At 52.8% G+C, this 25,379-nt stretch overlaps 2 protein-coding genes across 4 annotated transcripts; one reads left to right on the plus strand and one right to left on the minus strand.

Moving 5' to 3' along the window:
• Positions 1-1,155: 1,155 nt before the first annotated feature.
• On the minus strand, positions 1,156-4,656 carry LOC137145120 (H-2 class II histocompatibility antigen, E-S beta chain-like). The gene is made up of 6 exons (XM_067535737.1): positions 4,505-4,656; positions 4,084-4,359; positions 3,123-3,392; positions 2,743-3,030; positions 2,275-2,379; positions 1,156-1,785 (listed from the first exon to the last, which is right to left on the minus strand). The coding sequence occupies exons 1-6, from the start codon at positions 4,572-4,574 to the stop codon at positions 1,658-1,660; spliced, it is 1,137 nt and encodes a 378-aa protein (XP_067391838.1). The 5' UTR covers positions 4,575-4,656; the 3' UTR covers positions 1,156-1,657.
• A 9,290-nt stretch (positions 4,657-13,946) lies between these two features.
• On the plus strand, positions 13,947-17,361 carry LOC137145119 (uncharacterized). 3 transcript variants are annotated; one of them, XR_010917567.1, is made up of 6 exons: positions 13,947-14,556; positions 14,701-14,967; positions 15,255-15,714; positions 16,277-16,381; positions 16,745-16,969; positions 17,237-17,330. XR_010917567.1 is itself a non-coding variant. In XM_067535736.1 (3 exons), exons 1-3 carry the CDS (start codon positions 14,487-14,489, stop codon positions 15,686-15,688), a joined length of 771 nt encoding a protein of 256 aa, XP_067391837.1. In that variant the 5' UTR covers positions 13,947-14,486; the 3' UTR covers positions 15,689-15,899. The 3 variants fall into 3 exon arrangements, 1 of the variants encoding a protein (XP_067391837.1); XR_010917566.1 differs by having other exon boundaries at positions 16,745-17,361; XM_067535736.1 differs by lacking the exons at positions 16,277-16,381; positions 16,745-16,969; positions 17,237-17,330 and having other exon boundaries at positions 15,255-15,899.
• The last annotated feature ends 8,018 nt before the right edge of the window (positions 17,362-25,379 follow it).

Genomic DNA, 25,379 nt, shown 5'->3' on the forward strand with positions numbered 1-25,379 from the left:
TGAACATCTCTGATCCAGTTTCAACTTCAGATCTTTCCCGAGCTGCCCCAACTTTCTCCCACCTCATCCCAGCTGTTTTTTCCTGCCATTCTGCCTCCTGTTCCCAGCTTTAACGAAAACTCTTTGGCAACGTAGATGGTTCCATTAACTCTGCTTTTCTTCCTATTACTATTATTACTAGCACAGCTGGGCAGAAGATGAGATTTGATTTTCCAGTGTAAAACTACCACTTTTCTCCAGCTCCATGGATGGGTTCAGTTCTCTGAAGTCCACCATGTTCACCCCAATTCATATCCCCTGTTTTATGGTTCGCTGGAGGAGGGCAGTCCCCCACTTTCCTATCACACACTTGCCACCAGCTCTCAGATTCCTGGCCTGTTACTTTCTCTGCAGCTACGATCACTACCAGCAGATGGCATTGGTGCATCGAGCTTTTCTTTCATTCTTTGCTGAGCTGAACATCTTCAGCCTACTAACTGGGTTTTAAGCAAGTTCTGGTTCAGGCAGAGGGCAGGGGAGTTCTTCATGAGTCAGACAGGCTGGGTACTGCGCCAGGGCTCCCCAGGAACACAGAGCTGACAGGTAACATGGGGAACCCAGTGACTGTAGGACTGGGGAAATTTAACACTTGGCATATTAAGAAATTAAATATTATTAAACAGAATTTTCAATAGATGTAACCTTGAGCCACTTGGTGCATTATTTTGCTTGTTGCATTATTATTTATTATCTAGGGCATTTCCCTTTTGCATACGATTGTTTAATGATATTTAGTTTATTATTCTGCCAAGTGTAAAATTTCACCCCTCTGCAGTCACTAGGGTTTAGTCCAAAATGGTTAGAAATTAGCAAACTTTATGGACAAAACAGGAAACTTTTCAAATTCAGGTGCCTGCCTAGCTGGGCAGCAAAGAAACCGAAGGCAGTTTGGTGGAATCAGCAGGGGAGCCAATAGGTTTGGACCAGTGTGTTGGTCTGAAAGCAAACGGACAACGAGACACTGTGGGAACACAACCAGACGTTTCAACAGAAGCCAGCAGAAGAATTACTCGCTCCGTTACTTGAGTCAGACGTTCAGCCAGAACGAGCATGGAAAGCATCATATTATGAGAAGCAACAAAGCAACACATATTAATAAAGAGTTTTTCACCATTTTATGTGCATACAACATTGCAAATGTTTTACAAATGTAGAAGACAAAGTTAATTTCCAACCATGACAGGAGAAAAAGCAAAAACAATGAGACAGGCTCCACCCGCTTCTGCAGACTTAAGAGCTGCACAGAAGAAGCCATGGCTCGCACCTGAGAAAACCAAGGTAATGACGTGGTCTGATAAAAAACTTTGTGAAGATGAAACTTGTACAGATGGCTCATGGCTCAAAAAGCTCCACATATTCCCCAGAGGAGAATGATTGAGGTGCCGCCTGCATGGGGACAGAGAATGGAAACTGGGGGAGGTTTTGGGGGGGCTGGGAGCTACGGGGCATAGGGCGATTGGAGGGTGGGAAGGAGCACAGGATGGAGAGGTACATCCCACCCTGCAATTTCAGAGATTTTGACCTTATCTGCCACCCCCAGCACCTTCCCTTTGCCAGAGATGGTCCATGTGGCTCCAGTCCAGGTCGCTAGTCCTGGCACAGCCGGCTCCACGTCTGGTCACTCGGCAGCATCCGGGGACAAAGCTGCCATGGACGCGGCGCCTCCTGCTGGCTCAGTCGTGTCTGAAGCAGAGTCGAGGGTCCCTGGCTGTGTCTGCGCCGGGAGATACGGCCCTTTCTGGCCCCCTGCAGGGGAAGCCGTAGCAGGAATTGACTCACCTGCAGACCAGCTAGCTGGAGCTCATTCCTGCCCCCTGCAGCCTGGGTGTGTGAAGGCAACAACAGGGCTCCTATATCCAACTGGGGCTCAGCACGGAGCCCCTGGTATCTCATGTGATGATGGGAAGGCTCGGGGGGGACACTAGGGGGCTACTGCTGTGCTGCAGGGGGCGGGGTAGGGGGGCTCATATAGGGGCACGGTGCTCAGGATGGGGAGATGTGCTGTGGGTGGTAAGGGCTCAGTAGGGGGCGCTGTGGTGCAGGGGCAGGTGTGGGGAGCAGGTGGGACAGTAGGGGGTGCTTTGCGAAGGGCAGGTGTGGGGTGAAGTTGGAGCACTAAGGGGTGCTAGACAGGGATCGGTGGGGGGCAGGTGTGGCAGGCGGGGGGGGAACTAGGGGGCGCTGTGCAGGGGCAGGTGTGGGGGGCACTAGGGGCGCTGTGGGGGCATCACTCACTTTTCCTCCTCCTCAGGTAGCAGCCCAGGGCCCCGGCTCCCAGCACACCGAGGAAGGCGCCAGCAGCGATCACCAGGAGACCCACCGGGGCTGTGCTCGGGGAATCTGGAAGTGCCCCAAAACAGACTGAGCCATGGGCCCCCCAAAGCCCCTGTGCCCCTCCCCTCCCATGGGTCCTGCCCCTGTCCCAATAGGCCTGGCCTAGAATCCTTCCTTCCCCCTGTCGGGCTGCCCCCCTGCCACCCGTCTGTCTGCCCTGCAGCTGGACCCCCCCTTTTCTGTCGCCCCGCCCCTGAGCCCCTCAAACCCTCTCTCTCCCTCCCCCTCCCCCCAGTGCCTCTCTCTGTCTACCCAGCTCCTGATGCACCCAAATCCCCCCTCTGCATTTCCCACCTCCCTCTTCCCCCCAGTGTTCATCTCTCCCCATTTCCTCCCACTGCTCCCCACACCCTGCCCCCCAGTACTCACCCCAGGTCACTCTCAGGGGGGCGTCCCCCAGGCTGCTGTGTCTCACCACACACACATGCTCCGTGGGGCCGACCCCCTCCTGCCCCAGCTCAATGGACACCCGGACCTGGAAGGTGGGGTCCGCATTGGGCTGGATCCCGCTGGTCATCTGCTCCCCCTGGGCCCCCCGGCCCCCCCGCTCCCAGGTCACCTCGATGTCGCGGGGGTAGAAGCCCGTCACGTGGCAGACGAGGCGGGATGGCCGGTCCTGGGTCCCTGGGACGAGGGCCACATGTGCTGCGAGCCGGGCTGCGAGGAGGGCGAGAAAGGGTCGTGAGTCACAGGGACTGGGACAGCAGGGGCTGCGGGTTGGGAGTGAGGGGCACCGGCCGAGCTGTCACCTGTCTTCTGGGCAGTGAAAGATGCCATCTTCTCAATCAAGAACCTGCAATAATGCAGCGTGTGGACTTTCATCCCAGCAAAAGTCTCCACTTGGCGGTTCCAGCGCTCGGCCAAGCACCCGGCATCCGGGTCCACCGAAAACCAGCGGTTCTGGTCAGCCTGGTACTGCAGCACGTCCTCCCCATCGAGGGAATATCTGGTGGTGGCTTGGGTGGCTCCGGTGTCATTGTCCAGCTCACAGCTCTTCAGGATCTGCAAGTAGTACGGCTCTGGGGGCAAAGGGGCTGCATGAGCCACTCATCAGCTGAACACAGAGCTGCCCCGACGAGGCAGAGGTGAGACGAAGCTCTGGCATGTAGGGAACCCAGGAGTCCTGACTCCCATCCTCCCCAGCTCTAACCACTAGACATCACTCCTCTGCCCCACCCAAGAGAGAACCCAGGAGGCCTGGCTCACAGCCCCATTGCCCCACTCTAAGCACTGTGTCATTCTGGCTGGCTCCAGGGGGGGGGCATGTATTCTATTGTGTATCAGTAATATGTCAAAATCATCACGAGTCGTGTGAGATACGCCATGTCAGGTACTCTTAGAAAGGCTGTGATGCGCTGAGTAAGATGACAATACTTATGTTCACGTGTTCTATCTGTAATCACAGACTTTCTAACAGTACCTGACATGGCATATCTCACATGACGCGTGATGATTTTGACATATTACTGATACACAATAAAATACATGCCCCCCTCGAGCCAGCCAGTGTGACACCCACAACACAGGACTGGTGTAGAAGGTAGAAATCAGAGCTCCTGAATACACCTGAAGGGCCCCCCTTATCCAGACAGCGTGACACTAAGTAGGAGGGAAATCACCCCCCTCTGGTGCCCCGTCCCCCATCTCCCTCCAACCTCCTTTCAGCCGCCCGCCCGTCCCCTCGCTGAGTGCAGGGGCTCAGCTGCTCACCTGCCCTGAGGGAGCTGGTGTTCATCTCCTGCACCAGACCCTGGTACTCGGCCTCCACCCAGGAGTCCCAGGCCAGGTACCAAGCTGTCCTCTCACTCCAGAACTGGTGGCTTTCCTGGTCACCCACAGAGTATCCGTTGCGGGGATCCAGCCTGCCGGTGCCGCTGTCATAGGCTGTGAGCACCAGGTCGTTCACCTTCATCACATTCAGCCGCTTGGGCAGGCTGGGGGCCGCCCAGGGCGAGATGAGCAGGTAACAGGAGAGACGGTGAACTCCTGCAGGAAGGAGAGAGATGGGATGAGAATGGGACCCAGGCATCTGGGACAGCAACCCGAGGGGGCCTTGCAGCACCCACCTCTCAGGGAAGATGCTGGGATGGGGAATGGGACCCAGGCATCCGGGAGACCAGGGGTCACTTACCAGCCAAAGTGATGGAGCAGAGAGATAGGAGCCAGAAGGAGACCGAGACAGGTTTGGCCCGAGGAGCCATCGCCCTGGAGGGGACGGGACGACCGCTCTACGGGGCAGGGTCTGGGGCCAGGCCCCAGAGAGCTGGAGGGAGCATGGCCGCCCTTCTCTGCACTGAGCTGTCTGCTGCTCTGACAGGAAACACGAGACGGGAAACTCAGACCCAGAAGCAGAACAAACTTCAGTACAGACAAACTCATCCTCCCTTCCCCGTCCAACTCGCTGCACCACAGGAAGCCTCGTTCCCCAGCAGTGCAACAAAGATAAAACCCTCCTGCTGCTGGCTCCAACTTATCTCTGGTATAACACGTTTCCTGTATGGGGAGGTTTTCTCGGAGCACAGCAGAGCAATCCTGACCCACTCCAAACCTCCCTAGCCGTGGTTACAGTCGGCCAGGGCTTTCCAGAGACACAGGAGTTAGTGGGTCGTGTCTTTCAGTCCAGGAGGCTGGATTGTCGCTGCCTTAGTGATGCTGCTGGAGCCGGTCCAGCTACTCAGGGCTTCTGGCCCAGAAGCTCTGGTGTTATCAGCACCGGCTAAACCTGCCAAACACCCCATGTTACCAGGGACGGCCCTTATTGAAATAGAAAATTGCCTGTCCCGTACTCAGGCAGTTCAGGGCACCTGCAGGGTGGCAGGGAGCAGCCCGACCGGCTGAAGGAAGGATGCTAGGCCAGGCCTATTGGGGCAGAGGGCAGGACCCATCTGAGGGGTGGGCCACAGGGCTTTGGGGGTCCATTGCTCAGTCTGTCTCGGGGCATTTCCAGATGCCAAGGCCACAGCCCCGGTGGGTCTCCTGGTGATCGTGGCTGGCGTCTTCCTCACTGTCCTGGGAGCTGGGACCCTGGGCTGCTACCTGAGGAGGAGGAAAAGTGAGTGATGCCCCCACAGAGCCCCCTAGCAATCCCCCTAGATCCACACACACCTGCCCCCCGCACAGCGCCCTAGTGCCACTTCTAAAACACAGTGCCTCCTAGTGTCCCCCATTGAGCCTTCCCACCATCGTGTGAGATCCCAGCGGCTCCGTGCTGAGCCCCGGCAGGATATAGGAGTCGTGACTGGGTTCGCCGTTGTTGCCCTCACACACCCAGGCTGCACGGGGGCTGGAGCGAGCCCTGGGCAGCTGGTTTCCAGTTGAGTCAATTCCTGCTTTGGCTTCCCCTGCAGGGGGCCAGAACGGGCGGTATTGCCCGGCGCAGACACAGCCAGGGACCCTCGACTCTTCTGCAGCCACAGCTGAGCCAGCAGGAGGCGCCGCGTCCTTGGCAGCTTTGTCCCCAGATGTTGCCGAGTGACCAGACATGGACCCAGCTGTCCTAGGACTAGCGACCTGGACTGGAGCCACATGGACCACCACTGGGAAAAGGAAGGTGCTGCAGGGTGACAGATAAGGTCAAAATCTCTGAGGTCACAGGGTGGTATGTACCTCTCCATCCTGTGCTCTTTCCCACCCTTCGATCATCATATGCCACGTAGCTCCCAGCCCCCCCAAAACCTCTCCCAGTTTCCATTCTCTGTCGCCATGCAGGCGGCACCTCAGGCATTCTCCACTGGGGATTTTTTTGTGGTGCTTTTTGATGCATGAGCCAGCCACACAAGTTTCACCTTCACAAAGTTTTTATTGGAACCCCGTCATTGCCTTGGTTTTCTGAGGTGCTACCCGTGGCTTCCTCTGTGCAGCTCTTAAGTCTGTGGAAGAGGGTGGAGCCCATTTAATTGTTTTTGCTTTTCCCCTTTCATGGTTGGAAATTAACGTTGTCTTCTACATTTGTAAAACATTTGCAACGTTGTATGCACATAAAATGGTGAAAATCTCTTTATTAATATGTGTTGCTCTGTTGCTTCTCATAATATGATGCTTTCCATTCTCATTCTGGCTGAACGTCTGACTCATGTAAGAGATCGAGTAATTCTGCTGCTGGCTTCTGTTGAAAGGCCTGGTTGTGTTCCCACAGCGTCTCACTATCCGTTTGCTTTCAGACTGACACACTGGTCCCAAACCTCTCGTCTCCCCTGCTGACTCCACCAAACTGCCTTCGGTTTCTTTGTTGTCCCAGCTAGGCAGGCACCTGAATTTGAAAAGTTTCCTGTTTCGTCCATAAAGTCTTTTTGCTAATTTCTAACCGTTTTGGACCAAACCCTAGTGACAGAAGAGGGGTGAAATTTTACACTTGGCAGAATAATAAACTAAATATCATTACACAGTTGTATACAAAAGGTAAATGCTTTAGATTGTAAAATAATGCATCAAGTGGCTCAGGGTTACGGCTATTGAAAATACTGTTTAATTATAGCTAGTTTCTTAATATGCCAAGTGTTAAATTTCCCCAGTCCTGCAGTCACTGGGTTCCCCATGTTACCTGTCAGCTCTGTGTTCTGGGGGAACCCTGGCGCAGTACCCAGCCTGTGTCTGACTCATGAAGAACTCCCCCACCTCTGCCTGAACCAGAACTGATCAGAAGAAAGACTTACAAAAAGCAATAAAAGGCAGTGGGAGAAACACCTAAACCCTCCGCACAGGGGTGTTAGTCACACAAGGGTGTTAGTCACAATGGTTATGGACGCAGCTCCATTCTCTAGGCGTCTCTAAGCCTCTCACTGACAGAAGCTGGGAATGGGTGACAGCGGATGGATCACTTGAGAATTGCTTGTTCTGTTCTTTTCTTCTGAAGCAACAGGCACTGGCCACTGTCAGAAGGCAGGACACTGGGCTAGATGGACCGTGGGTCTGACCCCATCTGGCCGTTCTTATGTTCATGTGATTGTTCCCTCCGAGGAATTGTCTGGCACAAAAAAGAAAATGAATATTGAGAGAAGGACGCACCAAACATGTTTGTGACTCTGAAATATTAAAAGAAATTGCTTAAAAACGGGGAGGGAAACGCACTGAATAGGCCGGGTTTGAAATGACTAAACCATGAAGAGCTTCTGCTCAGCAAAGAATGAAAGAAAAGCTCGATGCACCAATGCCACCTGCTGGGTAGTGATCTTAGCTGCAGAGAAAGTAACAGGCCAGGAATCTGAGAGCTGATGGCAAGTGTGCGACAGAAAATTGGAGGACAGCCCTCCTCCAGTGAACCATAAAACAGGGGATATGAATTGGGGTGAACATGGGCCCAGGGGGAGCAGGTGACCAGCGGGATCCGGCCCAACGCGGACCCCACCTTCCAGGTCCAGGTGTCCATTGAGCTGGGGCAGGAGGGGTCGGCCCCGCAGTGCATGTGTGTGTGGTGAGACACGTCAGCCTGGAGGACGCCCCCTCTGAGGATGACCTGGGGTGAGTACTGGGGGGCAGGGTGGGGGGAGCAGTGGGAGGAAATGGGGGGAGAGGGACACAAGGGGTAGGTGGAAGAGGGAGGTGGGAAATGCAGAGGGGGAGTTTGGGGTCACCAGGGGCTGGGTAGACAGAAAGAGGCACTGGGGGGAGGTGGAGAGAGGGTTTGGGGGGCTCAGGGGAGGGGAGACAAAAGGGGGTGTCCAGCTGCAGGACAGACAGACGGGTGGCAGGGGGGCAGCCAGACCGGGGGAAGGAAGAATGCTAGGCCAGGCCTATCGGGACAGGGGGAGAACCCGTGGGAAGGGAGGGGCACAGGGGTTTTGGGGGCCCATGGCTCAGTCTGTCTCGGGGCATTTCCAGATGTGCAGGTCACAGCCCTGGCGGGTCTCCTGGCGATCGTGGCTGGTGCCTTCCTCGCTGTGCTGGGAGCCGGGGCCCTGGGCTGCTACCTGAGGAGTAGGAAAAGTGAGTGATGCCCCGACTCAGCGCCCCCTAGTGCCCCTTGAGCCCCCAACACCTGCCCCCCACACCACAGCATCCCCTAGGCAGTCCCCACCACCTACAGCACATCTCCCCACCCTGAGCACCATGCCCCTTTCTAAGCCCCCTTACCCTGCCCCACGCAGCACAGCGCCCCTAAATATTGACCACTGAGTTTTCCCACCATCATGGGAGATCCCTGGAGCTCTGTGCTGAACCCGGCTGGAAACAGGGGTCGTGGCTGGGGTCCCCGTTGTTGCTTCCACACACCCTGGCTCATGGGGGGCAGGAGCGAGCCCTGGGCAGTTGGTCTCCAGGTGAGTCAATTCCTGCTTCGGCTTCCCCTGCAGGTGGCCAGAACAGGCTGTATCACCCGGCGCAGACACAGCCAGGGACCCTGACTTTGCTTCAGACACGTCTTAGTCAGCAGGAGGCACCGCGTCCACGGCACCTTCTTGCTCAATGCCACCGAGTGACAAGATGCAGAGCCGGCTGTGCCAGGACTAGCGACCTGGACTGGAGCCACATGGACCATCTCTGGTAAAGGAAGGTGCTAAGGGGTGGCAGATAAGGTCAAAATCTCTGATGTTACAGAGTGGGATGTACCTCTCCATCCTGTGCTCCTTCCCACCCTCCAAGCACCCTATGCCCCGTAGCTCCCAGCCCCCTCAAAACCTCCCCAATTTCCATTCTCTGTCCCTGTGCAGGCGGCACCTCAATCATTCTCCACTGGAGAATTTCTGGTGCTTTTTTGAGGCATGATCCATCCACACAAGTTTCACCTTCACGAAGTTTTTTATCGGAGACACGTCATTGCCTTGGTTTTCTCAGGTGCTACCCCTGGCTTCCTCTGTGCAGCACTTCAGTCTGCATAAGTGGGTGGGGCCTGTCTCATTGTTTTTGCTTTTCCCCTTTCCTGGTAGGAAATTAACTTTGTCTTGTACATTTAAAAAACATTTGCAACATTGTATGTATATAAAATGATTAAAAACTCTTTATTAACACGTGTTGCTTTGTTGGTTCTCATAATATGATGCTTTTGATGCTCGTTCTGGCTGAAAGTTTTGCTCATGTAACAGATCAAATAATTCTGGTGCTGACTTTTGTTGAAATCTCTGTCCGCATTCCCATAGCACCTGAATTTGAAAAGTTTCCTTTTTTCCATAAAATCTTTTTGCCAGTTTCTAACCATTTTGGACCAAACCCTAGTGACTGCAGAGGGGTGAAATTTTTCACTTGCCAGAATAATAAACTAAATATCATTAAGCAATCATATACAAAAGGGAAATGCCCTAGATAATAAATAATAATGCAAAAAGCAAAATAATGCACCAAGTGGCTCAGGGTTACATCTATTGAAAATTCTGTTTAATAATATTTAATTTTTTAATATGCCAAGTGTTAAATTTCCCCAGTCCTGCAGTCACTGGGTTCCCCATGTTACCTGTCAGCTCTGTGTTCCTGGGGAGCCCTGGTGCAGCACCCAGTCTGTGTCTGACTCACGAAGAACTCCCCCGGCCTCTGCCTGAACCAGAACTTGCTTAAAACCCACTGAATAGGCTGGGTTTGAAATGACTAAACCATGAAGAGCTTCAGTAAGGAAAGAATGAAAGAAAATCTTTATGCACCAATGCCACCTGCTGGGTAGTGATCATAGCTGCAGAGAAAGTAACAGGCCAGGAATCTGAGAGCTGGTGGCAAGTGTGCGATAGAAAATTGGAGGACTGCCCTCCTCCAGCAAACCATAAAACAGGGAATATGAATTGGGGTGAACATGGTGGACCTCAGAGATCTGAACCCATCAATGGAGCTGGAAAAAAAGTGTTAGTTTTACACTGGAAAATCAAATCCCATCTTCTGCCCAGCTGTAACAGTAATAAATAGTAATAGGAAGAAAAGCAGAGTTAATGGAACCATCTACGTTGCCAAAGAGTTTTGGTTAAAGCTGGGAACAGGAGGCAAAATAGCAGGAAAAACAGCTGGGATGAGGTGGGAGAAAGTTGGGGCAGCTCGGGGAAAGATCTGCAGTGGCAGGACTGGATCAGAGAAGTTCACACGCCCAGCTCTAGAACATCATGGCGGTGCTGGCGTTCTCTGTCCACACAGACATTCAGCAGAGCAGAGGCAGGGGTGAGGCCGGGCGGGTTGTTTTCTTTGGTGAATTGGATGCCCGTGCAGAACAAGACGGGCTTGAGGCCTAGGCTGAGGCTGAACTGCCAGATGTAGAGGTGTGGCCTGGCCTCCACGGTCACCTGGATTGACACCTCTTCCTCCCAGGCTTCATCCAGTCCTTCTGCGCCATGAGGATGCTTTTCCTGCCCTACTCAGGCTAGAGGGAGAACCGGAACTGGGTGATGAGTTTGGTGAGTTCTCCATCCCTGAGGGACATCCCATGGAGATGCTCCAGTTGTGCTTGGTGCTGGACATCTGCACATCCCACCTTGATAACCGCAGCCTGAATTCTGCTTTGGGATCACTGGGGGGTTTGAATCTGCTACCAAAATGCAAAGAATTTGTTAAGCATAAATAATCCATTTTGCAGCATTCACCAAGTTGTTGGAGTTGAGTTTCCTTGGTTTTTTCATTGGTTGGGGATCTAAGAAGGGTAAAAATGGAGACAAAAGAAGCAAAGCAGGAAGGAGCTGGGAAGGGCCTGGGCGTTGGGGTGTCTGCGGAGACAAGGGTGGGTTGTTTCCCTTTGGGACAATGTTTTCCTTGGAAACATTCAGCTGGCTCCAGCATGGAGAGATTTAGCTCCTGTGCTGAGACAGGAACCCTGGGTGGGATTCTCTGTCCCATTGCAGGCAGAGCTCGGCCCATGGGCTGATTAACACATGGGCCCAGAGGCCAATTTGGGGACGCCACAGGAACAACAGGCCTGTGCTTTCGTTCCCTGCTTCTCCTCTTCCACAGAGGCCCTGCCCTTGGCGAAGCTGGAATCTGGAAGCTGGCTGTGGTGGGGTGGCCGTATTCTCCCCCGCATGGAGCCTGAGCTGTTCTCCCTTTTCTGCTACGCAGGGCTTGCCCCAGACCTGCTGTCACCTCCCCATCCCCTTTTTTCACAAATGCCCAGTTTGGCCAAGAAATCTGGGGTGTCAGGGACAGGGCTTAAAAAGGAGCCTGTCCTGGACAAAATAGGATGTCGGGTCACCCTAGGCTGTGGTAGGAGCCACCCAGGGAGGCTGGGCTGCTGAGGGGAGCCCCAGACACAGACCTGACATGGGCATCCCAGATCCTAGATCCCCACTGAGGAACTCTGGCCTCCAGCCCCACACCATGGTGACACTAGGGCAGGTGTCTAGAGAGAGACGCCCCCTCTCCTGGGAAAGTCTCCACGTGATGGAGTCTCCACCGCAGGCCTGGGTCAGCTGTTCCGCGGCTCCAAGTTCAACATTTGCACCTCAGTCCCAGCCTGACCTTTGCCAGCTCCAGCTCCCGGCCGTCAGATCCCGTCCTGCCATGGCTAGTGAGGCAGAAGGGCCCCCTGTGCTCCAAAACACCTCCCCATGGGGTCTGAGAAAGGGGCCACTCTGTCTCGTCACAGTCGACAGTGCCCGTCCGGTTCCTGGCACTCTGGGTGGGGCAAAGCAACCCGCAGTCTTTAGCTCAGAGCCTCCTGGGTAGGGCAGAGAGCAACCAGCACTCTGGGGACAGACGTTTGGGCCTCAGGTGAGTGGGTCGCCAGTCCCAGCTGTGGGATTGGCAGAGAAGGGGGTAGGGTGCAAATCCTGGGTGCAAATCCTGGACCCTGTTAGTGGCGGGGGTCCCACCACTGGATCGGCAGGGAAACCAAAATCTGCTGCCTTGCTTCCCAGAAGCACAACCTGACCAAAGTCCAGGTCCCCTGAGCTACCTCCTGTCACCATCCATGGAGGACATTTAGTAAGAGCAGGGAGATGGGGACACCTCTGGATACGGTCTTGGTTGGACCACGACTGGAGACTGTGCCCAGCTCCGGTTTCCACACCTCCAGCACGATGTTGGCAAATTGAAAAGAGCTACAGGAATGATCTGAGATCTGGAGACCCTGCCTGGCCGGGGGAGCTCAACAGAGATTGAACTCCTGTGGCTATAGTGTGGACACAAAGGGCTGGAATGGTCCCCAGTCATGGCCCCACCCAGCTCTATCCAGGTGACCCCATCTCCCTGTTCCTACGCAATATCCCCCATCCGGTTTATACACCTAGGGATGGCGTCTGCCCACCCTGGTCCAGTCTGACCCTGGGAGTCGTTGTGTGAATTTAGATGGACTCTATGAGCCAAAGGTGTTAACATAACCCAGCCACTGTCCAACATTAAACAGTGTTTGAAAGGGCCGGGATTTGGCACACAGGGACCTCAGCCTTCTCACAGCACGGCAAACACACCCTTAAACACCCTGTGAACAGTGCATTACAGATAAAGAAAAGAAGGAAACAAGATGAACGCCTGTGAAATATACAGTGTTAAGTGGGGCTTTCATTACCCCACGATCCCGTGTTCCCTTTCCCTTCAGCTGGAGAAGGTTTTCAGAAGGAAAAACCCCTTTGTCTGCTTGACTCTTGGACAGTATCAAAGATGGCACTAATCCCCCTTCTGGGGAAAAGGGAAGTTAGCTGAGATATGCTGGAGCTGTTGTTGTCAGACCCCATTACATCCCAGGTCGTGTTTGGGATTCAGCTGGAGCTAGGTACGGTGGCGATGTTACCTGCCTCCCGTTCTCTGGCCTGGTCTGATCTCAGGGCATCTCTCAGGATGAAGGCCCAGGATCCCAGAAGGTAGTGGGGGGGGGTGGCAGCCATGGCGGTGATGTTTCCTCCAGTAGCCTCCATCTGTTCTTCTTTCTCTTCTTTAGCCTTTTCTCACAAAATCTCTTTCTTGAAAGACCCCAAAAGGGCAGTGATGGGTGGAACAGCCCATCCCCTGATTTTGTTGTTCACCTGTTATGCCTAAGTTCTGACCCACCAATTTTGGCTCGTTAAATTCCAGCTCCATGTCATCTGCTTTTAACAAACCTGATTTCAGCACAGTCCATGGACTATATCAAAGAGGCCTTTTGGTTTAGCCCAATCCAGTATCTGTGTCTGGTTTCCTTGCACCTTTCCCACCAACATTTGTTATTATAGGTTATCAGGACGTTTCACTCCTTACAATTAAACTCACAATTAGGTAAATTTGTTGGCCTCGTTAGCACAACACAATCCCTCTCTGTTCTGAACCAGTTCCACGCAGGATCAGACATTTTTTCATAAAATCACAATTGTAGAAACCGAAAACTTATTTCAGTTTAAGCATTTGGACAGGGTGCGGGGGTAAGTACTTGGTTCTATTTTAAGTATGGCATATTTCTTATAACTCGCTTCCTTTGTAGCTAAAATGAAACTGAAAACCACTGCTGCGAGATGGTGTCAGCTGTTTGAGAACAAGGCAGATCATATCGCTGCCTTGGCTGTGTGCCCAGAACTGACAAAGATTGAAAACATCCCCTCCCGACCTCTTCACCATTTAGACAGTTAAAGCTGGACACTTATACAAAGCACCTCCCCGGCTCGTTTCCCTCCGCAGCACCGAATGGCCCGGGAGTGGAAAGAGGCACCGTTGAGAACTGGCCCTGCTGCTGGAATACGGGATAAAGGTGCCCTGAACTGCCTGAGTACGGGACAGGCAATTTTCTATTTAAAAAGGACCGTCCCTGGTAACACGGGGTAACTGGCAGGTCCAGCCAGTGCTGATAACACCACAGCTTCCAGGACAGAAGCCCTGAGCAGCTGGACCAGCTCCAGCAGCATTTCTAACACAACAACAATCCAACCTCCTAGACTGAATGACACCGCCCACTCAGTCCCGTGTCTCTGGAAAGTCCCGGCTGACTGTAAGGACAGCTAGGAGGTTGAAGCGGCTCACAATTGCTCTGCTGCACTGAGAGAGAAACCTCCCCGTAAAGCCAGCAGCAGGAGAGGTTTGATTTTTGTTGCACTGCTGGGAAATGAGATGCAGTGAACTGGGCAGGCGAAGGACGGCTGATTTGTCTGCACTGGATTTTGCTCTGCTTGTGGGTTTGGGTTTCCCCTTTCGTGTTTCCTGTCAGAGCAGCAGACAGCTCAGCGCAGGGAAGGGCGGCCGTGACCCCTCCAGATCTCTACGGCCTGGACCCAGACCCTGCCCTGTAGAGTGGCCGTCCCGTCCCCTCCAGGGCGATGGCTCCTCAAGCTAAACTTGTCTTGATCTTCTTCTGGCTCCTGTCTCTCTGCTCCCTCGCCTTGGCTGGTAAGTGACCCCTGGTCTCCCAGATGCCTGGGTCCCATTCCCCATCCCAGCATCTTCCCCCAGGCTCGGCGCTGTGGGGCACCCTTGGGTTGCTGTCCCGGATGCCTGGGTCCCATTCCCTTCTGGTCTTTCTCCTTCCTGCAGGAGTTCACCGTTTCTTCCGTTACCAGCTCATCGCCCCGCAGGCGGCCCCTGGTCTGCCCAAGCGGCTGAATGTGATGAGCATGAACGACCTGGTGCTCACAGCCTATGACAGCGGCACTGGCAGGGTGGCTGCCCGCAACGGCTACACCCCGGACGACCACCAGTTCTGGAGAATGAGCACAGCTGACTGCATAAACTGGGACTCCTGGGTGGAGAACGAGTACCAGACCCTTCTGCGGGAGGTGAACACCAGCTCCCCAAAAGTGGGTGAGTCCCTGTCCCCCAGCACTCAGCTCAGGGAGGGGAGGGGACACCAGCAGGGAGTGACTTCCCTGATACCTAGTGGTTAGCGCAGGGGGACTGGGAGCCAGTACTGCAGGGTTTTAGCCTAGATTTGGGAGAGGAATGGGGGTCTGACTGGTTGTGAGGGAGTCTGGGGGCCATGTCTGGGTGTTAGAATTCCTGGGTTTCATGCACAGGAGAACCTCGTCCCCCCATCTCCCCCTGGTAGCAGCTCTGTAGCTCAGTGGCTCACACAGACATTCTGCCCTCAGTGCCCTACTACCTGCAGATCCTGCACAGCTGTGAGCTGGACGATGGCACCGGAGCCGCCCGAGCCACCACCCGTTATTCCCTCAACGGGGAGGACGTGCTGCAGTACCAGGCCGACCAGAACCGCTGGTTCTCGGTGCACCTGGATGCCTGGCGCGTGGCCGAGCGCTGGAACCGCCAAGGGGAGGCTTTCACTGCGATGACAGTCATCACGCCCCAGAATTGCAGGTTTTTGATTGGGTTGAGGGCACCTTTCACGGCTCAGAAGACAGGTGACAGCTCGGCCGGTGCCCCTCACTCCCGACCCGCAGTCCCTACTGTGCCACGCCCTGTGATTCACGACCCTTTCTCGCCCTCCCCACAGCCCAGCCCACAGCGCATGTGGCCCTCGTCCCAGGGACCCAGGACCTGCCGTCCCGCCTCGTCTGCCACGTGACGGGCTTCTACCCCCGCGACATCGAGGTGACCTGGGAACGGGGGAACCGGGGGGTCCACGGGGAGCAGGTGACCAGTGGGATCCAGCCCAACGTGGACCCCACCTTCCAGGTCCGGGTGTCCATCGAGCTGGGGCAGGAGGGGGTCGGCCCCACGGAGCACGTGTGTGTGGTGAGACACAGCAGCCTGGGGGACGCCCCCCTGAGAGTGACCTGGGGTGAGTATTGGGGAGCAGGGCGAGGGGAGCAGTGTGGGAGCCCCCAACTGAGTGGGGGAGATGGACACAAGAGGTGGGGAGAAGATGGAGTTGGGAAATGCAGAGGGGGATTTTGGGGGGCACCAGGGGCTGGGTAGACAGCGAAAGGCACTGGGGGAGGGGGAGAGAGAGTTTGGGGGGCTCAGGGGAGGGGAGGCAGAGAGGGGGCTGCATCTTCAGGGCAGATACACAGGTGGCAGGGGGGGACAGCCCGACTGGGGGAGGGGAGATGCTAGCCCAGGCCTATCAGGACAGGGGGCAGGACCCAAGGGAGGGGAGGGGCACAGGGGCTTTGGAGGGCCCGTGGCTCAGTCTGTCTTGGGGCATTTCCAGTTTCCAAGGCCACAGGATGGGCAGGTGTCCTGGCGATCGTGGCTTGCGCTTTCCTCGCTGTCCTGGGAGCCGGGGCCCTGGGCTGGTATCTGAGGAGGAGGAAAAGTGAGTGATGCCCCACAGAGCCCCCTAGTGCCCCTCCTGCCCCCCAACACCTGCCCACGCACAGAGCCCCGTACTCAGCCCCCACCACCTACAGCACATCTCCCCATCCTGAGCACTGTGCCCCTTTCTAAGTCCCCTTACCCTGCCCCCATGCAGCACAGCACCCCTAAACATTCACCACTGAGTTTTCCCACCATCGCGTGAGATCCCAGGGGCTCTGTGCTGAGCTATGGCTGGATATAGGAGCCGTGGCTGGGGTCCCCGTTGTTGCCCCCACATGTCCTGGCTGATGGGGGGGGCAGGAGCGATCCCTGGGCAGCTGGTCTCCAGGTGAGTCAATTCCTGCTTCGGCTTCCACTGCAGGGGGCCAGAACAGGCCGTATCTCCCGGCGCAGACACAGCCAGGGACCCTTGACTCTTCTTCAGACACGGCTGAGCCTGCAGTAGGCGCCGTGTCCATGGCAGCTTTGTCCCCGGATACTGCCGAGTGACCAGACGTGGAGCCGGCTGTGCGAGGACTAGCGACCTGGATTGGAGCCACATGGACCATCTCTGCCAAGGGGAAAGTGCTGTGGGGTGGCAGATAAGGTCAGAATCCCTGAGGTCACAGGGTGGGATGTACCTCTCTATCGTGTGCTCCTTCCACCCCTCTAATCACCCTATATCCCGTATCTCCCAGCCCCCCCAAAAAAACCTTCCCCAGTTTCCATTCTCTATCCCCACCCAGACAGCAGCACCACAATCAGTCTCCATGGGGGAATTTGTGGTGCATTTTTGATGCACAAAGCAATGGTACAATTTTCACTTTAACAAACTTCTTTTGTTGGAGCCACGTCATTGCCTTTGTTTTCTCAGATACTACCCATGGCTTCTTCTGTGCAGCTCTTGAGTCTGTGGAAGCAGGTGGAGCCCATTTCATTGTTTTTGCTTTTCCCCCTTTCATGGTTGGAAATTGTTTGTCTTGTACATTTAAAATACATTTGCTACATTGTATGTATATAAAATGGTTAAAAACTCTTTATTAATGACTGTTGTTTTGATGCTTCTCATAATATAATGCTTTTGATGCTCATTCTGGCTGAAAGCCTTGCTCAAGTAACAGATCGAATAATTCTGCTACCGGCTTCTGCTGAAATGCTTGGTCATGTTCCCATAGCGTCTCTCTCTCCGTTTGCTTTCAGAGCGACACACTAGTCCCAAACATCTCGGCTCCCCTGCTGATTCCACCAAACTGCCTTTGGTTTCTTTGCTGCCCCACCTTGGCAGGCACCTGAATTCAAAAAGTTTCTTCTTTTGTCCATAAAGTCTTTTTGCTAGTTTGGACCAAACCTAGTGACTGGAGAATGGGGAAATTTTACACTTGGCAAAATAATAAACTAAATATCATTAAACAGCCATATACAAGAGTGAAATTCTCTAGATTGCAAAATAATGCAACAAATGGCTTAGTGTTACACCTACTGAAAATACTGTTTAATAATATTTAATTTCTTAATATGCCAAGTGTTAAATTTCACCAGTCTTGCAGTCACTGGGTTCCCCGTGTTACCCGTCAGCTCTGTGTTCCTGGGGAGCCATGGCGCAGTACCCAGCCTGTCTGACTCACGAAGAACTCCCCCCTCCTCTGCCTGAACCAGAACAGATCAGTAGAAAGACTTAGAAAAAGCAATGAAAAGGGAGTGGGAGACGCACCTAAATCCCTTCAGACAAGGGTGACAGGATTAAGGCAACTCCCCTACTCTCATTTGCATCGAAGATGGGACATGGAGGCATCTCCATTAGCATTCAGAGGGGAGAACAGAGGTTCCAAGGCAGGGACTGCACTGAACTCTGGGACCAGCCAAGGAGGGAAGCACGGCATGATGGGGGAATCTCTGCTCCCGATGTTAATGCACACCCCCAGCTCAGAATTTATCAAACCGATACTAGTAATGAATCCTTTATGGGTATCCAAAACACTGAATCTGCCTGATTGCACTGAGAGCTCCCTCAAAGGAACACCGCTGATAGCCAGGAATGACCAGTTCCTATTGTCCAGCCTACACAAAACAACTCTGGGTCATCATTTGCCCATCCTCTCCCATGTGGTTCAGCCCAGTTGCTGCAGCGGCTGCTCCAGGTTTTGTGGCTCCACAAGGTCATTGAGGGCCTGGGAAGGTGACGCGTTAATTGTGTGATTTTATTTGGGGTCAGACAAGGCAGGGCTTGGAATGACCCAGCAAACATGGTGGGGAAGACGGGTGGTGGAACAAGGTTGGTTCTGACTGGAGGGAGATCTCGGCTTGATTGGTTGTTTGTTCATTTCTCTGGAACATCGGTAGCTCTCTGTCCATCTTTCCTTCTACAATATTGCAGTGTCTGTCTTCTGATCCGCCATGTCCATCCATCCTTCCATCCATCCATTCATCCTTCTGCAATGTCCATCCATCCATCCATCGTTCTACAATGCCTGTCTCTCTCTCCAGTCACGCTAGAGGAGATGGAGGCTCCCCTCTAAGGTTTCAACTTGCACAGAGACGTATTTGGATACCCCTGGTGAAAACGTTGGGCGCTGACCCATCAGTTTTGCCATAGGAGACGATGCTCTGGGCTTTCCCGTCACAGACCAGGGCCCCCCAGAGTCACCTTGAAAAACAAATACCAAGGGCAGGGTTACAGATGTCCAAGAAAGAGTGGGGGGTCGGGGGCCTGCGTTCTGTATTCATGTTCCAGGGCCAGCGAGAAACATTACAGACTGGGTTTGCTCGAAAACATAGGTTAGGGTTAGAGTTAGGATTCAGGGTTAGTGTTAGGGTAAGGGGTTAGAGTTACTGGTTATGGTTAGGGGTTAGGGTTATGGTTATAGCTAAGGTTAGGGGTTACGGTTAGTGTTAGGGGTTACATTTAGGGGCTTTGGTTAGGTGTTAGAGTAATGGTTAGTGTAAGGGGTTAGGGTTTATGGTTAGATTTAGAGGTTAGGGGTTAGAGTTAGTGGTTATGGTTAAGGGTTAGTTATAGAGGGTAGAGGTTAGGATTAGCTTTAGGGGATAGGGGTTACAGTTAGGGTTATTGGTTATGGTTAGGAGTTACAGTTACGGTTATTGGTTATGGTTAGGGTTAGCAGTTAGGGTCAGGGTTTGGCATTGGTGTTAGGTTAGGTATTAGGGTCAGTGGTTAGGTTTATGGGGTAGGGGTTAAGGTTACAGTTATCGTTAGGGGTTGGGTTATGGTTAACAATTAGGGATTAGTGCTTAGGGTTAGTTCTTAGGTGTTAGATTTAGGGTTAGGTTTTAGTATTAGGGGTTACATTTAGGGTTATCAGTTATGGTTAGGGGTTCGTGTTATGGGTCAGGATTAGGGTTAGTCATAGGTGTTATGGTTAGGTATTAGGGTTAGGGGTTAGTGTTATGTTTCTGGGTTATGGTTACGGTTTAGGATTAGGGATGGGGTTTAGGGTTAGGGCTAGGGGTTATGGTTAGGTTTAGTGGTTAAGGTAAGTGGTTATGGTGAGGGCTTAGGGTTATGGTTAGAGTCAAGTTCAAGGATATGGGTTATGGTTAGTGTTTCAAGATGAGGTTACTGTAAGGGTTTAGGGTTAGAAATAGGTATTATGGTTATGGGTAAGGGCACCCGTAGAGGTCAGTATAAGAGGGGCAGCCCCATCATGTTAAGAAAAAAGTGTCTTGAGTCTTATATTCAGTATTATCTTGGTCCTATTGTTATAGTCTTTCTACAGCTCTGAGCTCCTGAGCCGTTCTGCAGATCTCCACCTCCAACTGGAGAACTGAGGAACCGGGACATCAGCACACAGGGATGGGGCTGGTCCTTTGTCTCTTATCACCAGGTTATCAAGGAAGGGTGTGAATGTATTCCTCCAAAACCTTTATAGGACACCCTACCACATGTTTCACTAGAATAACATTATTGCCTTTTGGAAATCGGATCCATTTGATTATCGTTCTATCTGAGCTCCATAAAAATCTAGGAGGCTTTATTTCGGTTCTTGGGGGGGGGGGAGGGGCTGTCTTTGTGCCAGACCCCAAGGGTCCTTGCAAAACTCCGTGTAGCCTGATTCTGGGACAAAGAAATGACTGATCTTCTGGCCAGCTGATAACCCCAGTCTAGACACAAAAAGGTTAAGCAGCGAAAATCAGGCAACACCACCGCTCTGTTAGGGCCCTTGAATGCCGACCTGCAGAGCCCTGGACTCACACTCCGACACGGGCCAATCGAGCTCTTTGGTCTCTGTTAACAGGTCCCCAGGTCTGTCCACCCCCATGATCGGCTCTTTGCTGGGACCACGTGGCAGAAGATGGGGCCGCTGCCAGGCTCTTATCTGCATGCTCTATATTGTGGCCACCCATGTATCCTCCTGTCCCCCGTCTGTAGCCATTCGTGGATTTCCCACGGCGGGAGCAGAACGTAAACAACTGGTGCTGAAGATTCTCCATTGTGTGAGCGGGTCGGTGAATGTGTCACGGGGCCTTTCCCCTTTTAGGGGATCTGGCTCTGATCCGGCCCCGGGGCGGGGTGATTGGCATATCAGGGAGGCAGGAATGGGGCATGGTTCCTTTCCTGTCTAGATGAACTGGAGGGACAGGATTTAAGGAGCTAAACCACTGCAGCGCAACATGCTCAGAACCCTCGCAGCCCTGTGTGAAGACAATTATTCTAATCATAGAATCATAGAATATTAGAGTTGGAAGGGGCCTCAGGAGGTCATCTAGTCCAACCCCCTGCTCAAAGCAGGACTAACTTCAGCTATATCATCCCAGCCAGGGTTTTGTCAAGCCTCAGCTAAGAAGCCTCTAAAGATGGAGATTCCACCACCTCTCTAGGTAACCCATTCCAGTGCTTCACCAACCTCCTAGGGAAAAACTTTTTCCTAATGTCCAACCTAGACCTCCCTTCCTGCAACTTGAGACCGTTGCTCCTAGTTCTGTCATCTGCCACCACAGAGAACAGCCTAGCCCCATCCTCCCTGGAACCCCCTTTCAGGTAGTTAAAGGCCGCTATCAAATCCCCCCTCATTCTTTCCTTTTGCAGACTAAACAAGCCCAGTTCCCTCAGCCTCTCCTCATAAGTCCTGTGCTCCAGCCCCCTAATCATTTTGGTTGCCCTCCGCTGTACTCTCTCCAACTTGTCTAAATCCTTTTTGTAGTGGGGGGCCCAAAACTGGACACAATATTCTAAATGCGGCCTCACCAATGCCGAATAGAGGGGAATAATCACTTCCCACGTCCTGCTGGCAATGCCCCTCCTAATGGAGCCCAATATGCTATTAGCCTTCTTGGCAACAAGGGCACCCTGCTGACTCATATCCAGCTTCTTGGCCACTGTAACCCTTAGGTCCTTTTCTGCAGCCCGTTGGTCCCCAGTCTATAGCTGTGCATGGGATTCTTCTGTCCTAAGTGCAGGACTCTGCACTTGTCCCTGTTGAACCTCATCAGATTTCTTTTGGCCCAATCCTCCAGTTTGTTTAGGTCCTTCTGTATCCTATCCCTACCTTGCAGGGTATCTACCACTACCCCCAGCTTAGTGTCATCCGCAACTTGCTGAGGGTGCAATCTACCCCATCCTCCAGATCATTAATGAAGATGTTGAACAAAACCGGCCCCAGGACCGACCCCTGGGGAACTCCGCTTGTGACTGGTTGCCAGCTAGACATGGAGCCATTGATCACTACTCGTTGAGCCCTATGCTCTAGCCAGTTTTCTATCCATTTTATAGTCCATTCATCCATCCCATACTTCTTTAACTTGCTGATAAGAATACTGTGAGAAAGCTTTGCTAAAGTCAAAGTATATCACATCCACCGCCTTCCCTATATCCACAGAGCCAGTCACCTCATCATAGAAAGCAAACAGGTTGGTCAGGCATGACTTTCCCTTGGTGAATCCGTGTTGACTGTTCCTGATCACCCTCCTCTCTTCCAAGTGCCTTAAAATGGATTCCTTAATGACCTGCTCCATGATTTTTCCAGGGATTGAAGTGAGGCTGACCGGTCTGTAGTTCCCTGGATCCTCCTTCCTCCCTTTTTTGAAGATGGGCACTATATTTGCTTTTTTCCAGTCGTCAGGGACCTCCCCATGTTGCTACGAGCTTTCAAAGATAATAGCCAATGGCTCTGAAATCACCTCAGCCAACTCCCTCAGCACCTTCAGGTGTATTGCATCCGGCCCCATGGACTTGTGTATGTCTAATCCTTCTAAATAGTTTTGGACCTGTTTCTTCAGCACTGCGGGATGTTCGCCTCCTTCCCATTCTGTGCCACCCAGTACAGTAGTCTGGGAGCTGATCTTGTCTGTGAAGACAGAGGCAAAAAAGGCATTGAGTACCTCAGCTTTCTCCACATCCTCTGTCACTAGGTTGCCTCCCTCATTCTCTAAGGGGCCCACACTTTCCCTAATCTTCCTCTTGTTGGCAACATGCCTGTAGAAACCCTTCTTGTTCCCCTTCACGTCCCTTGCTAGCTGCAACTCCAATTGCACTTTGGCCTTCCTGATTTCATTCCTGCATGTTCGAGCAATGTTTTTATAATCCTCCCTAGTCATCTGACCAAGCTTCCACTTCTTGTAAGCTTCTTTTTTGTGCTTAAGTTCACCAAGGACATCTTTGTTAAGCCAAGCTGGACGCCTACCATATTTGCTATTCTTTCTGCACATCGGGATGGTTTGCTCCTGTGCCCTCAATAAGGTCTCTTTAAAATACAGCCAGCTCTCTTGGGTTCCTTTCCCCCTCATATTAGCCTCCCAGGGAATCCTGCCCATCAGTTCCCTGAGGGAGTCAAAGTCCGCTTTTCTGAAGTCCACGGTCCGTATCCTGCTGTTCTCCTTTCTTCCTTTTGTCAGGATCCTGAACTCGACCATCTCATGGTCACTGCTGCCTAGGTTGCCACCCACTTCTACTTCCCCTACCAAATCTTCCCTGTTTGTGAGCAGCAGGTCAAGAGAAGCACGGCCCCTAGTTGGTTGCTCCAGCACTTGCACCAGGAAATTGTCTGCGACACTCTCCAAAAACTTCCTGGATTGTTTGTGCTCAGCTGTATTGCTCCTCCAGCAGATGTCAAGGTGATTGAAGTCTCCCATGAGAATCAGGTCCTGTGAACTGGAAACTTTCCCTAGTTGAGTAAAGAAAGCCTCATCTACCTCATCCTCCTGGTCTGGTGGTCTGTAACAGACACCCACCACGACATCACGCTTATTGTTCTTGCTTCTAAGCTTAACCCAGAGACACTTAACTGACTTATCTCCAGTTTCATACTGGAGCTCAGAGCAGTCATAGTGCTCTCTTACATACAGTGCAACTCCTCCCCCCTTTTGCCCCTGCCTGTCCTTCCTGAACAGTTTATACCCATCCATGACAGTGCTCCAATCGTGAGAGTTATTCCACCAAGTCTCGGTTATTCCAATCATGTCGTAGTTTCTTGACTGTGCCAGGACTTCCAGTTCCTCCTGCTTGTTTCCCAGGCTTCTTGCATTTGTGTACAGGCACTTGAGATAAGTAGCCGAGTGGCCTACTTTCACAGTATGAATCGGGAGGCCTCCCCTGCTGCACCCTCCTCCTTCTGCTTCCTCATGGTGTCCCTCTTCCCCACTTACCTTCAGGCTTAGGTCCCCGACCCCCGTCGAACCTAGTTTAAAGCCCTCCTCACTAGGTTAGCCAGCCTGTCTGCGAAGATACTCTTCCCTGTCTTCGTTAGATGAATCCCGTCTCTTCCTAGTAATCCTTCTTCCTGGAACAACATTCCATGATAGAAGAATCCAAAGCCCTCTCTTCGACACCATCTGCATAACCACGCATTTACTTCCGCAATGTGACGGTCCCTACCTGGGCCTTTTCCCTGAACAGGGAGGATGGATGAGAACACCACTTGCGCTTCAAACTCCTTTATCTCTTTTCCCAGAGCCACATAGTCTGTAGTGATCTGCTCAAGATCATTCTTGGCAGTGTCATTGGTGCCCACGTGGAGAAGTAGGAAGGGGTAGCGGTCTGAGGACTTGATAAGTTTTGGCAGTCTCTCCGTCACATCCGTAATCCTAGCTCCAGGCAAGCAGCACACTTCTCTAGTTTCCCGGTCCGGACGGCAGATGGATGACTCCATCACCCTTAGGAGGGAGTCCCCAACCACCATCACCCTTCTCTTCCTCTTGGTAATGGTGGTCACGGAACCCCCGTCCCTAGAAGAATGCATCCCTTGCCTTCTGATCAAACAGGTCTCCTTCTGACCCATTCCCTCCGAAGGGTCCTCCAGATCGTTCTCCGCCATAGTACTTGTGCAGAGAGGATGAAAACGATTCCTTACTTCTATCTGCATGGTGGGCACATGGGTTCTCTTTCTTCGGGAGGTCACATGCTGCCAATTTTCTTCCCCGTTCTTCAGATTCGCCTGCCCGGCCTTTTCTAAATCTTCCTTACACTGTGCCTGTGCCCGATGGACAAAGACATTGTTTTCTTTAATGCAATGCAGGGTTGATATTTGGGTCTCTAGTCCAATGTCACGCTTCAGGGCTTTCCCTGAAAAGCATCCTCATGGTGCAGAAGGACTGGATGAAGCCTGGGAGGAAGAGGTGTCAATCCATTTGACTATGGAGGCCAGGCCACGCTCTACATCGGGTAGTTCAGATTCAGCCTCGGCCTCAAGCCCGTCTTGTTCTGCACCAATTCACCAAAGAAAACAACCTGCCCGGCCTCACCCCTGCCTCTGGTCTGCTGAATGTCTGTGTGGACAGAGAACGCCAGCACCGCGATGATGTTCTGGAGCTGGGCGTCTGAGCTTCTCTGATCGTTTCAACTTCAGATCTTTTCCCGAGCTGCCCCAAATTTCTCCCATCTCATCCCAGCTGTTTTTCCCTCCTGTTCCCAGCTTTAACAAAAACTCTTTGGCAACGTAGATGAGTCCATTAACTCTGCTTTTCTTCCTATTATGTCAGAGGGGTAGCCCTGTCAGTCTGTATACAGCAAAAACAAGGAGAGTCCTGCAGCACTTTAAAGACTAACACATTTAATTTCTGCAGGT

The sequence above is a fragment of the Emydura macquarii genome, unplaced genomic scaffold (assembly GCF_026122565.2).
Source record: "Emydura macquarii macquarii isolate MOO-44397 ecotype Brisbane River unplaced genomic scaffold, CSIRO-AGI_Emac_v2 contig_3512, whole genome shotgun sequence".
NCBI lineage: Eukaryota > Metazoa > Chordata > Testudines > Chelidae > Emydura > Emydura macquarii.

Excerpts from the sequence above, each read along its gene's own strand:
- LOC137145120 (XM_067535737.1), bottom strand. The coding sequence starts at position 4,574 with ATGGCTCCTCGGGCCAAACCTGTCTCGGTCTCCTTCTGGCTCCTATCT. Across the intron at positions 3,031-3,122 it reads TTTCACTGCCCAGAAGACAG|CCCGGCTCGCAGCACATGTG; the intron begins GTGACAGCTCGG and ends CCCTCCTCGCAG. Across the intron at positions 1,786-2,274 it reads CTACCTGAGGAGGAGGAAAA|GGGGCCAGAAAGGGCCGTAT; the intron begins GTGAGTGATGCC and ends CTTCCCCTGCAG.
- LOC137145119 (XM_067535736.1), top strand. The coding sequence starts at position 14,487 with ATGGCTCCTCAAGCTAAACTTGTCTTGATCTTCTTCTGGCTCCTGTCT. Across the intron at positions 14,557-14,700 it reads CTGCTCCCTCGCCTTGGCTG|GAGTTCACCGTTTCTTCCGT; the intron begins GTAAGTGACCCC and ends TCCTTCCTGCAG. Across the intron at positions 14,968-15,254 it reads CACCAGCTCCCCAAAAGTGG|TGCCCTACTACCTGCAGATC; the intron begins GTGAGTCCCTGT and ends TTCTGCCCTCAG.